This window comes from Pyrus communis, chromosome 5 (genome assembly GCF_963583255.1).
Source record: "Pyrus communis chromosome 5, drPyrComm1.1, whole genome shotgun sequence".
Classification (NCBI taxonomy): Eukaryota; Viridiplantae; Streptophyta; class Magnoliopsida; order Rosales; family Rosaceae; genus Pyrus; species Pyrus communis.
Genome location: NC_084807.1, coordinates 20079157 through 20095327, shown reverse-complemented (window position 1 = coordinate 20095327; position 16171 = coordinate 20079157). Strand labels below are relative to the sequence as shown.

Sequence of the window (16171 nt, the reverse complement as noted above, 5' to 3'; positions counted from 1 at the left end):
CGGCGGATCGATGAGATATAACAGTTGACTGACAAATTTAGTGGTGGCGATGAGATTTTTGTCCTTACTGCTATGACCAAAGAGATTTTTATTGTTGGGCTTTCAAGTCTGGATTCATGGCTATAGTTTTCATCCATAACCGAGAGAGAGAGAGAGAGAGAGAGAGAGAGAGAGATGAGCATTTGGGTTCATCTTCACGTGTAGATAAGAGAGGTTTCATGGGAGAGATGATCATGAACCTTAAGTAATTTTATAACTATTTATATGGGCTTAAAACCGATGTAACATTCCTCATTGACCTATGCCTAACAAACAAAATTATTTCACCAATTAGGTCCAAAATAAAAATTGACCACTGATATATGGTTAATTAGTAAAGTTTTTATTGACTTTTCACTAAATTTCCTTTTCTTTTATGAGAGTGTGAACAAGTCATGAGTATGAAAAACTCGGCCAAGTTTTATAACTAGAAAGCCAAAACGGTCTACACAGTCAACTCTTCTTGACCCAATTTACTCCTGAGAGCACTTCCACTTGTTGGGTAAGGCAAGGACAGCGGCAAGTAATCACCTTTATTTTTTACTTTGAAAATGCAATTGTTTTGTGCAACTCCAACCATTGCGTAATGGTACCGGCGATTACTATTCACAAATATATTTTTTATTTTTTATGCTTTGTTGACGTTATCCTCTACGTGTCATAATTGCCTTTGATTTCTAATGAGATTTTCAATCATTCTCGTAGCGACATGTGACATTATCCATTAATATTATCCACTCATGTTTTTATAAGATTCTTGACCATTCACGTAGTGTCACATGTCCTTATCTAATCTTTTGATTACCTCATATTTTTCCATAAAAACCCTTCAAACTACTACATCTACTCACATCAATCACGTCTATCCTCCCTACTCATCTCAATTCATAGATTTTTAGAAAAGAAGGTTCTTAACTTCAACAATGTCTGGAGGTTGCAAGAGAGTCAAGATCGAGAAATAGAGTGAGAAAATGAAGAACGAAGAAGAAGACGTGCCCAATGCCTAAGGTGGAGAGACGTATCAACTAGTCAAGTGGTGCAAGCAGTCACAACAATTGACCAACACTAGCAATAAGTTGGTGGTTCAAGAACCGGTTGTGAGACGAACCTAAACTGACACAGGGAAACTTGAAGTGAGAATCTCTTGGAAGATTACTCTCTCTACCTCAAAGAACGAACCAACCAACCAGAAAATCTCCCAACTCTCTCTTAAAAGCCCCCTGTTATTTTTAGGGTAGGACCCTGATTGTTACATAGGTCTTTGTTTTTTTTTTTTTTTTTTTTTTTTTTTTTTTTTTTTTTTTTGAAGAATAATTCTGAGGATATGATTGGGCTATCAGTGGCAGATTTAGAAAAAAATTATTTAGAGGGTCACATGTAAAAGTTCACAAATATTTTCTAGACATATAATAACCTTACAAATTAAACCATAGTTCTGTCATTATAATTTATAAGACAAATAACAATACAAGGTACAATTGTCCATGGCGCATTTTAATATTTTGAAACCCCGCACTACAGCTTCATTATCAATAGAAGAAAAAACATTGCTCTCAATATAAACTACCATGCTATCACTTAACCATTGATCTCCCATTCAGTTATTCAATAGACTTTTCACAATAATCATAGCGGAAAAGACTCTCCACTGAAGCACTAGTAAAGATTAGAACCAAAGCCAATGCAATTTGTAGATACACATGATTATATACTCTATTTCTCACCGTCTCCACCATTTTTTTTTTTTTTTTTTTGCAAGATTACCAATTCCTTTCAATTAAGAAAATCGACTACTTGAATGCATATAAAGAATATAATGCCGAAGCTGATATTTAAAAAAACATAATAAGAAGGGCAACTCCTCTTGAAGCATTTTATCAAGCAGTTGAAGGACATGTATGAGAAGCAACTTCAACCTCCAAAGAAGCATCACCCATGTCATCCTTGAAGATTCACCGGAGTTCGGAAGGTCAGCTGATCCATCCGAAAAAACAGAGTTTTACGTATGCTTGTTTCCAATCTGATCCGTCCGAAAATCAGCCCTATTAATAACCAACTTTTAATCAATTAATTAACTATTCCCACATGTTGGCCAAGATTTGAAATTGTTTATTCAATAACTACCCTTTTTAACACCCACATGGTGATCAGCTTTGAAGAGAACAAAATTAAGGTTTGCCGGCAGCTCCACATTCCGTATGCATGAGTCTGCATAGTTTGTATGTTTATATAGGTAAAACCTTTGCATTTCTTTACAGAAATATTTCTACAGATAAGAGAACTTAATTTATTACCAAAAGAAAAATATGACAAGTTTGAGTACAACCTCCAAAAGTTGTTTCCAAATACCCCCAAAAATAAAATTAAAACAAGAAATTACAAAATTGTCATATGTTCAGCAGAATCTAGAAAAACATATTTGACGTGGTAAGCGACATTAGAATGCGTGAACTAACCTTATGCCACGGCGAAAAGAGTGAGTTTACCATGTGCTCAAATTTGGCTCCAAAGCCTCTCAAAAGTTGTTTTATTTGTTTATTTTACGCTTGTCAAGCTGCTGCATAATTTAATTTGTTGATTGCAGCAAATAGACCAGAGTGTGTGATGGTGTTCTGCAAGTTGGAATCAGGTGCCTCAACATTCATTACAAGCCATTCAAGTTGTTTTAAAAGAACGAGAATGATTTATCCAAGCAAGTTCCTGCACATAAAAGGTGAATCTGATTTTTCTATGTTCTTTTTCTTCTCCCCTGTGTGTGTGTGTGTGAAAATTGAATCACTTTACTTTGTTTTATCCTTGAAAGTGATCCCACTAACTTTTTCTTGATGATTTAGGTCCTTTACAATAATAATATTGACTCATAACAAATGCCAATCTTTAAGTAAGATGTGAATCCGATACCTTAAGCTGCTTGCACTAGCTAGACACCGAGAATATAAGTATTGCGGAGAAAATTGAGAGATGCGATGCCCATTAGACAATTGGGCCGGATTCCATCCACGTTACCCTACCTCACTTTTTTTTTTAATTAATCTTATTAAGATAAAAATAGAAATACAAATGAGAGGGACATAAAGCCAAACTTCACTGATGGAAATAACATAGTAAGTAACACGATAAGGGAACCCCACTTACAAAGAAAACATATGAAAAAAAAATCATCTGAAACACCCTACCTCATTCTTAATTGAAGAAGTATAAATAGAGAGGTATTCACGCCCGGTCCCAAACACCCTTGAGGGAAAGCTTTGACGCAACAAAAATGGTGTTATTTTGTGATCAAAATCTCACATGGTCGAATCATAAAAACAACTTTTTTGAAAAACAAAGGTAAAATTGTGACGATAGAAATTCTCTGGACTCTCACAAAGCGAGGAACCTTACTAACTTCACACGGCTCTTAGTGCTGAAGATATTCATCTTAATTGAATTACCTAAAACAATTAAAGTTAAAATTTAAAGTAAGAAGTCAATCGTTAATTAATGTTTAGTACTGCTTCTAAAAAGTGTTTCGGACTACGTTACGTTTGGCTTCTGATTCATATATAAAAAATATTTGTAAAGAAACGAATTTGTAAAGAAGCAATTGACAGATAGTAACACTCCCAAATCTTTTTAGGGAGCACTCGAATTTTTTATTAAAATATTTTGTAGTAAAAATCACTTGTAAATTGTAATATTTTCTACGGAAGCAATCCAAAAAGAATACAAACCTTTAGTATACGACCACACATTTCAGTGTGTGAAATTTTCTATTTTTGTTTTTAAAATTGAAGAGAGAGAGAGAGAGAGAGAGAGAGAGAGAGAGAGAGAGTGTGAGAGTGGGGAGATGAGAGGTTTATTTTTTATTTTTTATGTTTATTTTTTTCAAAAAAAAAATCATTTTTTTAATTTTTAAAATTAAAGATGTTAAAATCACTTGTAAGTGAGGCTTAAACCAAAAATAACAAATTTTGTGAAATTACGTTAATACCATTACCTTTTTTGTTGTAATATAAGACTAACAGTCTTTTCACCCTCGGTTGACAAAAATGATTCTATTAATATGTAGTTATATATATATATATATATATATATATATTATATTTTTAAAATGAGAAGTTATTTTGTATATATACTAGTATTTGCCTACACAGTTTATGTATATGAACACATTTTTTTAGAAAATAAGAAGAAGAGGGAGAGAGAGAGAGAGAGAGAGAGAGAGAGAACGTGCGTGAGAGGTTTTTATTTTTGGTTTTTGGTTTTTTTTTTAATTTTAAATATTAGAGATAATTTAACATCACCTATAGGTGAAACTTTAATAAAAATTAGCAAAATTTGGATCAGTAAAATTACATTATTGCCTATCTTTTTTTTTCTTTTTTTTTATGATAGAAGACTAAGTTGTTTTTTTACAAAGAATGTTTCGTTAATTAATAGAGATATACAAAATGATGGTAAAGACAAGCGGTTATAGCTAATCAACTGCGTGGATAGCCAAGCGTCCAAATGTCATCATGTTTATACCATGTGGCAATGCTAGAACATGAACACCAATAAACATTGCATTCAAACACCAAAATCAGGAGACATTTTTCACTATGACCGTGACATGAGGTGATACACCACATGTTCTTATATAAATGATGGATTATGTATGTTAAAAGATTAATAACTTAAAAATTAAAATTTTCCAATCCCTTACATAAAAACACGTGGTGTATCATCACCCGAAAAATTTCTCCAAAACCAGAGCAACAAATATGTACAGAAAGTATAGATATAGAGCTAGTTCTGAGTGCGAAAGGAGATTACAATTAACTTCCTTAAGTTGACCCACCATCGATGACTAGTATTACAGATTAAATGAAAAAGGAAAAACTAGACAAAATTAACCAAAGAAACACTGCACAAAATACAGAAGGAAAAAAGTTGGCAGACCTAATTGAAATCTAATTTTTATCATGACGCTCATATATCAACCTTACATGCAGGATTACCAAGCAAGGGAACTTGACCTACAAAACCTTTCTTCAATCCAACCAAAACATCACATTTCACATAAATCCCGTAGTGCCCCGTCCTTATCGCGCCGGCCTTCCACCTCAGCCTCCCCGTCACGACCACCCTTAGCGCCACCACCCCGTACACCTCGTCCATCATCAGCCCGTTCACCACCTCCACCGCCACCGGCACCTCCCCGCCACCCAGAACCGGCGACACAGCCACCGTGCTTCGATGCTCGTGCACCAGCGGTGGCAGTGTCACCTGCGGTGTGATCGCCTGGTTCTTATAGGCGACGAAGGCAGAGAGGCGGTCGTAGTAGATGGAGACGCGGCGGTTGGGGTTTCTGGTGACGAGGGTGAACTGCATGGTGGTGGAGATTAAGGGAGGGGAGGTAACGTTGAGGCTGTAGACGGCGGCGCCGACGATGGTGAACTGGGGTTTGTGGGGGCGGTAGACGAGCCAGAGGGTGAGGGCCGTGACGCCAGCGAGGAGGAGGAAGATGGAGAAGCAGGTGCACAGGGCTCTGTAGGGGACGCTGGGTTTGTCCTTGGTCATTTTAGGGAGGTGGTGGTCGGGGGTTTCTTCCTGAGGGTATTCTTTTGCCATGGGTGTGTGAGATTTTGATTGATTTATAGATAGAGAAAAAGACCAAGAATAGTTCTCTGAAAAGCAAACCAATACTCGCCCTTTCTTTTCCCCTTCACCTTTTGTGTTCCAATTGTCCCACAGATTCTTCTTCTTCCTTAGCTTTTTCTCTCCCTCACTTGCCACGTCCACCTCTGCTTTACCTTCTTAATATTAATCTCTCTCTCTCTCTCTCTCTCTCTCTCTCTCTCTCTCTCTCTCTCTCTAGATATAAACCCTTACAATTTTTATTTACTAGATAAAATCCCACCTAATTCTAAATATCTAAATAAAACCCCACCTAATTCTAAATATATAAATAAAACCCAAATTTAAAATAAATAAAAAAACTGCCAAGTAAAAAAGCAATTGACCTATTATTACAAAATATTTACAGCTCGTGCCACAATAATCAAATCAAATCAATAAATTTTATTGCTCACCTTAATTATAATGAACAAATAATTAGTGCAAGTACTATTACCCCTAACATATATATACATACACACACACACATACACACGTTCAAAAGTATATAGTACTATTATAAGTTCAATAAATATATATATATATATATATATATATATATATATAGTACTACTACACGTTCAAATATATATATGCACAATACTAACATATATGTTAAAGTAATTAATTTACCTATATGTAAATTTATGATTAGAAAATAATATATATTTTGTAGGTAAATTAATAATGAATCAAACAACATTCTTTTGTTTTGTAGATAACTTATTTTTTATATATTATTACATATATTTGACACATTTTATTACTATATGATATACGTACAAGTAATAGGTAAATTAGCTTCGAATCAAATGACATTCCTTTATTTTGTAAGTAAATTAATTTTCAATCAAATAGCATTCTTTTGTTATGTAGATATTTTATTTTGTATGTATCAATATCATATATACTAGCATATGGGCACACACAAAATGTGTGAGAAATTTTTTTTATTTTTGTTTTTGAAATAGATGAGAGAGGAAGAGAGGAAGAGAGTGATAGAGAATGTGGGAGTGGAAATTTTTTATTTTTTTTTTAATTAGAGATATGTTAGGATTACATGTAGGTGAAGTTTTGAAAAAAAAACAAACAACAAAATTTGGTTGTGTGAAATTATATTTATGCCCCATATTTCTTATTCATGTTATGTTTTAATTAGAGGGTTAAACTAGTAATTTCATAGGATTTTGGTTGACAATGAGTGTTTTATTAATTAGTAGAGATATTTGGCACATTTTATTATTATATGTACAAATAATAGGTAAATTAGTATTAAACAAATAATATTGTTTATGTAGGTAAATTAGTTTGCATGTATTGTCACATCCCCGCCTGGGCGGAACCACTTCCCGGGCCCGCTCCACCACCGTAACACGATATTGTCCGCTTTGGGCTCACCATTCCCTCACGGTTTTGTTTCTGGGAACTCACGAGCAACTTCCCAGTGGGTCACCCATCATGGGATTGCTCAAGCCCCCTTCTCGCTTAACTTCGGAGTTCCTACAAAACTCGAAGCTAGTGAGCTCCCGAAAGGCCTCATGCTAGGTAGGGATGGGAATATACATATAAGGATCACTCCCCTGGACGATGTGGGATGTCACAATCCACCCCTCCTTAGGGGCCCGACGTCCTCGTTGGCACACACACGACTAGGGTTAGGCTCTGATACCAAATTGTCACATCCCGGCCCAGACGGAACCACTTCCCGGGCCCGCTCTCCCAGTGGGTCACCCATCATGGGATTGCTCAAGCCCCCTTCTCGCTTAACTTCGGAGTTCCTACGGAACTCGAAGCCAATGAGCTCCCGAAAGGCCTCATGCTAGGTAAGGATGGGAATATACATATAAGGATCACTCCCTTGGGCGATGTGGGATGTCACAATCCACCCCTCCTTAGGGGCTCGACGTCCTCGTTGGCACACACACGACCAGAGTTAGGCTCTGATATCAAATTGTTACATCTCGGCCCAGGCAGAACCACTTCCCGGGCCCGCTCTCCCAGTGGGTCACCCATCATGGGATTACTCAAGCCCCCTTCTTGCTTAACTTTGGAGTTCCTACCGAACCCGAAGCCAGTGAGCTCCCGAAAGGCCTCGTGCTAGGTAGGGATGGGAATATATATATAAGGATCACTCCCTGAGCGATGTGGGATGTCACATGTATTGCATATATGGGTTTAGTATTATGTAGGTAAATTATTTTTTATATATTTTACATATATTGGGTATATTATTATTTTTTTTTAAGCAATCTAACATTTTAAAATTTTAATAGTAGGTGCAGTATTTGAATCAAATTTTTTTTTTTTTGTAGGTAAATTATTTTGCATGAATTTTACATATATCAGGCATTATATGATATATATATACATATATATATATATATGTGTGTGTGTGTGTGTGTGTGTGTGTGAGAGAGAGAGAGAGAGAGAGAGAAATAATTTACCTACATTAATATGTAAAATATAATTTTATTGACTTAATTAAGAATGTATAATAACATATATTAGACATGTTTTATGTTATTATATATAGGCAATGAATTTATAACATTATTATTTTTTTTTTTTGTAAAATTAATTCTCCCTTACCATGCATCCGCATGACATTAATTATGTACATCAAACACTCAAATAGGGTTTATCAAAAAAAAAAAAAAAATCAAATAGGGGTATTTTAGGCATCCGAATTTTTTTTAATGTCTTAAGTCAACCATAATTAATGAATTTGCTAATGTGAAATCTAGTCAATGGGTTTTATTCAAGTAAAAAACCTATATGTCGGGTTTTATGTGGAGAAAATTATGTTTTAGGATCTAAAGTCATAACCATGGTGCCATACTAGCAAGTAGTTAACCTTCCCCTTTATATTCTGGCTAATTTAATAGCACACTAATCACTCTTGTAATCCATAATCCGCAATAGCATTTTTTTTTTAAGTCACTTTTCATGGATTCCTACCAAAACACAACAAAATTATATTTCGACATTTGATACTTATTATTATAACACGTTCCCTAATACGACTTTTGAATGAATAATTTATAAGCAAGATATAAGAAAACAACGGTTCAATTTGCAAATTAACCGCACTGTGAGATCACTGACATGAGCTCAAGAAAAAGATTAGCTTCGTATTAAGTAATTAAATTGTAGTATGTCCTTGAAATTAAGTTTCTCCACATTAATTACTGTTTACATTTCTTATTTCTCACGTTAGACCTAATCAATTAGACGTTGTTCAAATAACTTTATCGACTTTTCTTTTAATCCTCAAGTTAATAATTATTTACTCTTTTTTTTAACTGTTAGTTAATTGGCCTTAGTTAATTGGCCATACGATTGTTTAGCTGAATTGCTTTGTGGTTAAGTATTAGGGCTAAGCTCCCAAAGGCACCAACCCCACTGCTTGCGTATACATGCACTAGCACTAGTTGCCCATTATTCAACTGGGACTGCCCTTTCACAATTTTGTTCCTTTTTTTTTTTTTCAGTCCTTTCCTTTTCTACTAATGAGATATTAGGAATGAGTTAATTAACCTGAATAGCCATTTTAATTATTTCCGTCTTAATATATTTTCCATGTTCGAGTTAGGCAAACCTTCTATAAGTTTCTGGAGGGAGGGAAGCTTACATAATACGTACTGCTATTTTTCTGAGATCTGGATAAGCTCGGTCGAGTCCTTTGATGAGGTTGAGGGAAGCAAATGGAGCTATCTGCATGAAGACAATAGGTGGCTACGTTTTGCCTTTAACACATGCTTTGCTTTTGCTGGATCCCTGCCTCGTCACATCCCACGTGTTACACTCAATGTTACAAATTGCAAGGGTCCCACCCCCAACATTTCATGCTAACGCTAAGGTATATATAAAAGCAAATGTTGACCTTGCATGCAATATATTTGCGTGACTTCATTTTTTTATATTGGTATGTGTGACTTCATTTTGCACTCCAATGGAATTCCTAGCCTTATTAATAAATCCAAATGAGTCGGTTTTATTAATAAAATGCCTAAATTTAGACTGGCTAGACTCGTTTACAAATGAAAAAAAGTAGAGTTCATACAAAATGGATCTAGCTCGACCCTCGGCCTCCTGTGACATACCATTCCCTCACGGTTTTGTTTTTGGGAACTCATAAGCAACTTTCTAGTGGGTCATCCATCATGGGATTGCTCTAGCCCCCTACTTGCTTAACTTCGGAGTTCCAATGGAACCCGAAGCCAGTGAGCTCCCAAAAGGCCTCGCACTAGGTAGGGATGAGAATATACATATAAGGATAACTCCCCTGGGCGATGTGGGATGTCACAATCCACCCCCCTTAGGGGCCCGACGTCCTCGTCGGCACACTCGTGACCAGGGTTAGGCTCTGATACCAAATTGACACATCCCGGCCCGAGGCGGATCACTTCCCATGCCCGCTCCACCACCATAGCACGATATTGTCAGCTTTGGGCTTACCATTCCCTCACGGTTTTGTTTTTGGGAATTCACGAGCAACTTCCCAGTGGGTCACCCATCATGGGATTGCTCTAGCCCCCTACTCGCTTAACTTCAGAGTTCCAATGGAACCCGAAGCCAGTGAGCTCCCAAAAGGCCTCGCGCTAGGTAAGGATGGGAATACACATATAAGGATCACTCCCCTGGGCGATGTGGGATGTCACATCATGTACGAGAGATTTTTCAGTGTGATCGACACACAAAGTGGTACATCAGTGTCACTATAAAAATGATGAAATATGTGTGTCAAAAAATTAATAACTTAAAAAGAAATTTTTTTATCACTTATATAAAAATACGTGATGTACCACCTATGTTTCCGTTACATTTAATGAAAAATTTATCCTCCCGTACAATCCTAAAATAACCCCCATGTAAGCAAAAAAACACACTCGCCCTTAAAAAAGTATATCAGCTACTTGACAACTTAGACAAATAAATAGGCCTACGCGGTGCAAAAATTTGCAACTTTGTGAGTTGGGCTTTTACAAATTGTTACATGCACTAAATAAAAAATATGCAAAATGTAGGCTAAGTCTTCCATCAATGAAAAATATGCAAAATATAAATGGAACAAAAGCAAAAGAAAGAAAAGGGGACATCCCTCAACTTAGTGTTGATTAAGATGTTTAAGTGAACTCTATAATTGGTCTTTGAATTTGCACCTTAGTTTAGAATTTGTCCATGAATTAAAATATGTTAATTTAATTATGTGAATTGAACAAAATGTCTGGATCAATCCCGTGGGGATCCTCCTGACGAAATGATCGCATCCATTCGTACAAATCCAACGGTTCGACTTTTAGTTGCAAGTCTTTCTCCCCCTTTCGCAGCTATCTCTTGCCCTTCCTCTCTTCCCCTCAACTCCTCTTTCTTCCTCACTTCGAAGCACCCACCGCCACTGTAATCCCACATCTTACACAACCCAGCAACCCTTTTCGGCTCTCTCCCACCCCAGCGTCCCCAGCTGCAAATTCCTCTTCCTATTGAATAAAGTCCCAATTTGAAGAAGCTAAGAAAATATCAAAGAACAAATGGCAAGACTCAAAAATAAGAATTACAAAAGTAAACAAGGAATTTAATTGGGGTGGGTTGGGTTGAAGAAGACCGAAAAGATGCAGGGGGTGGTTGTGGGTGGATCCAAGTGAAGGAGAGAGGAGTTGAGGCCCTTGAGGGGGAAGAGAGCAAGGGGAAGGGAGAGCTGCGAAAAGGGATAGAGAGACATGCAACTAATCCGACCGTTGGATATGCATCAACGAAAGAGATCAATTCATCAAAAGTATCCCCACACGACTGATCCGGATAGGATCTGAGTCCAAAATTCTAGTAGCCAAATGACATGAACATATGCCAGTCCCATGTGTTTTTTTATAACATTCATAAAAATTAAAATTAAAACACAAATGACATGAACATAAGCCGGTCCCATATGTCTCTTCCCTTTCCAATCCCAGCAACCCAACTCTTCCATGTCTTCCCAACCCCTCCGGTGCCAAGCCACTTCCACCAAATCTTGTCAATTCGGTTGAGACGATCAAGGAAAGGCTAAAGGTTGCTTTATCTGAAATTTTTCCTCACACTTCGACTATTAACCTGCTACATCTCAAGCCAGTCTCCAAGGTGTTTGAGGGTTGTGGGGCTGCTGTAAATATCATGCCAGTCTCACTCCATCACAATGGGCAGCTTGTTGGTGATAAGTCTCAAACAAAGGCGTTCTTCGTCGTCGATTCTATAACCGAGTATAATGCTCTACTCAATCGAGATTGGATTCACTAGACTGGTTGTATCATATCCTCCCTATATCGAGTTTTAATCTTATGGGATGGAAAGTCGGTTGTGGTTCACCCGGCAGACAGTCAGCCAGTCAAGACCAATATCACCCCAGCTCCTTATACGATGATCAAGCTGGCTCCATCACGCTTCAAGGTGTAAATGAAGGTGACCGGCCAACCAAAATCTTTATTCAGAAAGTCATCAATGTAGGTGTTGAAACCATTCAACAGGATTCAGTGCAGCTTGGTCTGGCTAATCTCATTGATTTCTCCAATGAATAGCCACACTGATGACGATGAGTGAAAGATCGCAATTTCATCTATAATGAAACGTTTGTTGGCCCGTTGGTACACAATTTCTCAAGATGCTCATTCTGGAATCAACTTGATCGAGTTCCTCACTAAAATAGATAATGGTGTTACTCTTTCTTTCGAAAATTTGAAAGCAGCGTTGGCCGAACTTGAGCTTAATCGGCCTCAAGTCCAAGCCTTATTAGAAGAAATAAATGTAGGCACGACCGATGATCCACAACCTCTTTTTATTAGCTCCTTGTTACCTTAGCCCATAAAAGATGAGCTTTGTATTGAATTCAAAGATTGTTTTGCTTGGAGTTATCACGAGATGTCTATCCTAAATAAGTCCTTGGTTAAACATGAACTTAAAATATATAAAAAAAAAATTGTAAGCCGTTACGCTGATTCTTGATTGAAGTACAACTTAACATCAAAGATGAGATTGTTCGTCTACTGATTGCCAACTTTAGTAAAAGAAGAATAAAACAAAACATACCTACCTCCCAAAATTTCAAGCGTTTCCAACACTCGTATAAACAACTGGCTAACCAAGCACACACTGATGCAATGAGTCTCGGCAAAAAAGTTTCTCAAAAAAAATTACTTTGGATAGAAAAAAGCACGTCATATATGTTACAAACTCTAAGTGAGAAATCAAATGCACCTTAATACTCTCCATGTTATCAACAACATCGAAAAGCTTGAAGCATCCAAACATACATAAAAAAATGCTTCATATGAGAATTACAAAGACACGAAAGAACTTTGAAGAGGCAAAAATGCATCTACTTTTTCAGCGTTAAACAAAAACAGCCACTCGCTCCCTCGCCCTCCTGCCAAAAACCCCACCGTCCTCCTCCTCCTCCTCCTACTCCCACTCCACCAAACCCCTTCAGGATTTCGGCTCTCATTCCAGAGTCCAAAAGCTCATCACCTCTCAATCCAACCCTCCCTTCGCCAAAGAGATCTTCGACTATGCCGCCTACCACCCCAATTTTCGCCACTTCTATGCCTTCTACTTCACTCTCATCCTCAAGCTCGGCTGATCTAAGTACTTCTCCCTCATTGACGATCTCCTCCTCCGAATCCGCCTTGAAATCTAAAACTACACTGTCTCCCTAGCCCTATTTTCCCACCTGATCAAAATCTACGACGAAGCCAATTAACCCCAGAAGGCCCTCCGAGTGTTCTATACTATGGTGGAATTCGATTGTAAGCCTTCCATCAAACACCTGAACGGCATTCTTCAGATTCTCTTTTCCTACCAGAACTTTCTCCTGCAGGTGTTCAACGTTCGATGTCTTCAATGACGTTCATCGTCATGGGCTGACGACCAATATAAAATCATACAATATATTGATATGTGCGTTTTGTTTGAACGGGGATTTCAGCATTGCCTACCAACTGTTCAATAAAATGTTTGAAAGAGACCTTGTGCCGGATGTGCAGTCCTATCGGATTTTGATGCAAGGCTTATGTAGGAAGGGGCAGGTGAATATCGCGGTCGATTTCTTCAAAGACATGTTGAACAAAGGGTTCGTGTCGGATACGCTGAGTTACATGACATTGTTGAATAGTTTGTGTAAGAATAAGAAACTTCGTGAGGCGTATAAGCTGCCTTGTAGGATGAAGGTTAAGGGTTGCAATCCTGATATTGTGCACTATAACACTGTTATATTGGGGGTTATGTAGAGAGGGGCGCTCGAGGGATGCTTGTAAGGTTCTCGAGGACATGGCGTCAAATGGGTGCTTACCAAATTTGGTATCTTATCAAACCTTGGTTAGCAGGTTATGCGATCATGAGATGCTTGACGAGGCTAACAGTTACATGGAGACAACGGTATCAAAGGGGTTTTCTCCGCATTTCTCAGTTATTCATGCTTTGGTTAAAGGGTTCTTAATGTGGGTAGGTTTGAGGAAGCTTGTGGAGTTTTGGAGAAGGTGCTAAACCACGGGGAAGTTCCTCGTACAAATACTTGGATTACGGTAGTTCTTAGGATATGCGAAGAGATTGAGTTGGTGAGAATGGAGGAAATTCTGAGAAAGGTAATGAAGGTGAAAATTAGGCCAAACACTAGAATTATGAAGGCAGCGTTTGGTTTGGAGGATTACTTGATCAAAAAGATACAAGCGAACCCTAAAAGAGGTGAAAGTTCTAGGATGGTACTAGTTTAACCTAGAGGGGGTGAATAGGTTCCAATTTAAAAACGAATTCAATTTTCAATTTAATTTTCAGTTCTCAAATTAAATCCACATTCACATCACAAATCAAACTATCATACTCATATGCAATTAAAACGTTACATAAAAAGTAAACAAGGATGTAGGATTTAACAAGGCTAAACGCACCACTGGGAAAATCCTCGGGCTCCCAAGACAGGACAAACACTAAGAGAAATGAGTACAGAAGGACTTATAAAACTCACCAACTAGACACGCATACTACTAGGCAATTTTGTCTTCGTGCTTTGCTACTCGATCTATCACATCCCGACCCGAGCCCCTACCACATCTCGAGCTCGACTCTGCCATAGCATGATATTGTCCGCTTTGGGCTCCAACCACGCCCTCACGGTTTTGTTTTTGGGAACTCACAAGCAACTTTCCAGGGGGTCACCCATCCTAGAATTGCTCTTGCACGAACCCGCTTAACTTCGGAGTTCCAATGGAATCCAAAGCCAATGAGCCCCCAAAAGGCTTCGTGCTAGGTAGAGATGGGAATATACATATAAGGCTTACAGGATCCACTCCCCTGGGCGATGTGGGATGTTACAATCCACCCCCCTTAGGAGCTCGACGTCCTCGTTGGCATACTTCTGGCCAGGGATTGGCTCTTATACCAAATTGTCACATCCCAACCCGAGCCCCTACCACATCCCGAGCTCGACTCTGCCATAGCACGATATTGTCCTCTTTGAGCCCCAACCACGCCCTCACGGTTTTGTTTCTGGGAACTCACGAGCAACTTCCCAGGGGGTTACCCATCTTGGGATTGCTCTCGCGCAAACTCGCTTAACTTTGAAGTTCCGATGGAACCCAAAGCTAGTGAGCTCTCAAAAGGCCTCGTGCTAGGTAGAAATGAGAATATACATATAAGGCTTACATGATCCACTCCCCTGGGTGATGTGGGATGTTACACGATCTCTCCTCAACCTTTGAGTGAAAGTGGCATGACACTAACGCGATTATGCAAGACACTAACTCAATCTCTCCTCAACCTTCAATGACTGTCTCCTTGAACTTTGCAAGATACTAATGCGATCATGCAGAATATATGAAATGAAATAATTTTTGGAAATCAACCAATGAAAGGGGCTTGAAAACTTTGAGTTTTAACGATAAGGACAAAATAAAGGGTAAAATGAATAGTACCATGATTGACTTTTTAGTGTAAAAATGTGATTTTTCGTTAAAGTGAACAGTACTGAAAGCTTTTTGTTAAAGTTCCCTTATGAAAATCACAAGGCACATTTTCATAATTGATTTCGATTAAAGCACAATGAAAAATTAGTGAACAAAACTAAATTTTTCTACCATAAACCTAGGCTGCTGACTGACATGGAAAACAAACTTTCTGCTGTTATATGAATGACGATGCTTTCAGTGCATGGTGCTGCATCAAATGCAAACTACAATACATACCTTCAGGGCATGCAGCAATATATAAGAATATATATGTATTCTAAAACATGCAGCAAGTAATGGATCTATATAATGCATGTAGTTGTTGTACACTATCATATATATATATATATGACTTAAACAATGAAAGTGCAGCAGCAATCCAAGACTAAAAAAACTTATTCTCATATAGCAACAGTATCCTTTTCACTTTCACGAAAACGCAATGGCAGCATCCACAACTCCTTATTAAACTAGACCCGTATATCAATAACATGCGGCAACAGCAAAAACGAAACCCTAATGTA

At 37.8% G+C, this 16171-nt stretch overlaps 2 protein-coding genes across 2 annotated transcripts; one reads left to right on the top strand and one right to left on the bottom strand.

The window, feature by feature from the left end:
• Positions 1 to 4670: 4670 nt before the first annotated feature.
• LOC137735639 (NDR1/HIN1-like protein 12) lies at positions 4671 to 5645 on the bottom strand. Its single transcript, XM_068475083.1, has one exon. It carries the CDS (start codon positions 5632 to 5634, stop codon positions 4993 to 4995), a length of 642 nt encoding a protein of 213 aa, XP_068331184.1. The 5' UTR covers positions 5635 to 5645; the 3' UTR covers positions 4671 to 4992.
• A 7325-nt stretch (positions 5646 to 12970) lies between these two features.
• On the top strand, positions 12971 to 14417 carry LOC137734371 (pentatricopeptide repeat-containing protein At4g01400, mitochondrial). Its single transcript, XM_068473647.1, is given in 4 exon segments — positions 12971 to 13528; positions 13530 to 13922; positions 13924 to 14137; positions 14140 to 14417. Coding segments are annotated over 4 exon segments (1443 nt in total).
• The last annotated feature ends 1754 nt before the right edge of the window (positions 14418 to 16171 follow it).